At 57.2% G+C, this 1742-nt stretch overlaps 2 protein-coding genes across 3 annotated transcripts in view; one reads left to right on the top strand and one right to left on the bottom strand.

The window, feature by feature from the left end:
- LOC103595754 overlaps positions 1 to 856 on the top strand; it is a 1849-nt gene extending 993 nt beyond the window's left edge. The window contains exon 2 of one of the 2 annotated variants that reach the window (XM_008579216.1): positions 8 to 856. In XM_008579216.1, the coding sequence (XP_008577438.1) occupies positions 8 to 800 (793 nt within the window). In that variant the 3' untranslated portion in view covers positions 801 to 856. The remainder of the gene's footprint in view (positions 1 to 7) is intronic. The other variant, XM_008579217.1, reaches the window with a different exon arrangement.
- PAX8 (paired box 8) overlaps positions 778 to 1742 on the bottom strand; it is a 58517-nt gene continuing 57552 nt past the window's right edge. Inside the window, exon 10 of the mRNA XM_008579223.1 lies at positions 778 to 938. Within this exon, the coding sequence (XP_008577445.1) occupies positions 862 to 938 (77 nt within the window). The 3' untranslated portion in view covers positions 778 to 861. The remainder of the gene's footprint in view (positions 939 to 1742) is intronic.

The raw sequence follows: 1742 nt of genomic DNA, 5'->3' as shown, positions 1-1742 counted from the left end.
CCTCAGGGTCTCTTCGGTGGCTGTGGCGGGTTTGTGCTGCAGGAAGCGAGCTGGGCTTGGCAGGAGCTGTTGGGAAGGGGGAGCGGTCCCCGCAATTCTGCTTTGCTCTGCTGGACAGAGCCGCACCTCACCTCCCAGGGGCTGGGGCCCTTTGGAATGTCTCTCTTGAGCTGCCTCAGGCTGGTCTGGCTGACAGCAGCTGCCCAAGCGATGACCCGCTGGAGGAAACCCGGGGTGGCCCTTGTGCATTCTCAACAGCAGGCAAAGGATGGTCAGTGACAATTGGAGTTTCTGATGGACTTGACCCAGACCTCGCCTATGACCAGAGGGAGTGGAGGAAGGGCCACACGAGCTGGGCAGAGAAGGTGGACACTGACCTTGGCTCTGGGGCTGGTGGCAGGCTGAGGGAGGTGACTCTCAGGGTGGCTGGTGGGGAGAGCCTGGGCACCGGCTATGGCTGGAAGTGCTTACAGTCCACAGTTTCTGGTTGCGCTGACAGAGCAAGGAAGGTGCCCTTGTGCACCCTCAGGACTGGCGGGTGCCATCCGCCATCTCCCCGGAGCTCCTCGACTGCTCCTGTGTCTCTCCTTTGGTGGGTACCAGCCAGGGCCATTTCTCCTCCAACTTGGTCTCTTTCTCTGGGACTCTTGCCCCTCATTAAGGAGTCTTGGAGGACAGCCTGGCCTTCTCCAAGGCCATCCTGTCTTTCATGGTTCATTAAATCAGCCACACAGGGAGTGAGCTGCAATGCTGGACTTGTGGTTATTTTTCATGTAATAAATAGAGATTCCTTTGTGTGACTCTCTGGGGCCCCAGGCCGGCCCTCCTGTTCCTCGGTGGCTCCCACTGTCCCCATGGCAACTACAGATGGTCAAAGGCCGTGGCGGCGGTGGGCGGCGCGCTCGGCCTTGATGTGGAACTGTAATAATATGGGGAACCTGGACATGTTAAAAAAACATAACAACAACACTGCTGGTCAGAAGGGGAAGTTGCACCATAGCCTTCCCCGCATCTGCTGACCTTTAAGACAGCACACGTTAATCATTCATCCCTCTGGCCTATCTGATCATCAAAGATTAACTCCTCTCCAGCCCTATTTCCTCCTTCTTGGGCCTCACCTTCGAGTTTCTGGCCAGAATGAGAAGGGTGGCTTCTTGCCACTCCCCCCACAACTGCTTTGACCTTCAACAGCCTCCTTGCCGGGAGAGGGCAATGGAGAGAGCTGCATGTGGAACCCCGAGATCCAAGCACACTGGGGGGTCATCGGGGTCCTCCCTAGCCTTGTCCAAACAGCACCGGGTCAGAGAATCTCCCTCTTAAGATCCGGGAGATTAGACTCCCCACTGGCCAACGGGGGTCCAGGCTGGAGGGCCTCCATGGAGAGATTAGGTCTCAGATTAGGTCTCAGATCTGCAGGGTCAGCAGCCCCAGAAGCTCATGGGAAGGTGCCCTGACTCCTGCGTGCCTCGCTGTTCTTGTCCGTTTTGGCTAAACTGAACAGATGATGGCTTGGAGTTGAACTCATCTGATAAATACAGCCCAGGTCAGCCACCCTCCCAGTCATTTCTGGAACATCAGGAGGCAATGGGAGGAGGGGGGTCTGCGGGTTGCACGATGACGCTTCCACCACTGCTCCTCTGTGGCTTAGGTTTGCTCTGATATCCCCAATATATCAGAGGGGAGGCTGGGGGAGGCGCTAGTGGGATCCCCCAAGTCCCCCATTGGTGGGGCTTGCTTTCCTG

Source organism: Galeopterus variegatus, unplaced genomic scaffold, assembly GCF_000696425.1.
Source record: "Galeopterus variegatus unplaced genomic scaffold, G_variegatus-3.0.2 Scaffold1836, whole genome shotgun sequence".
Lineage (NCBI taxonomy): Eukaryota > Metazoa > Chordata > Mammalia > Dermoptera > Cynocephalidae > Galeopterus > Galeopterus variegatus.
The sequence above is the reverse complement of the archived record's forward strand: the minus strand, read 5'-3'. Positions and strand labels throughout refer to the sequence as shown.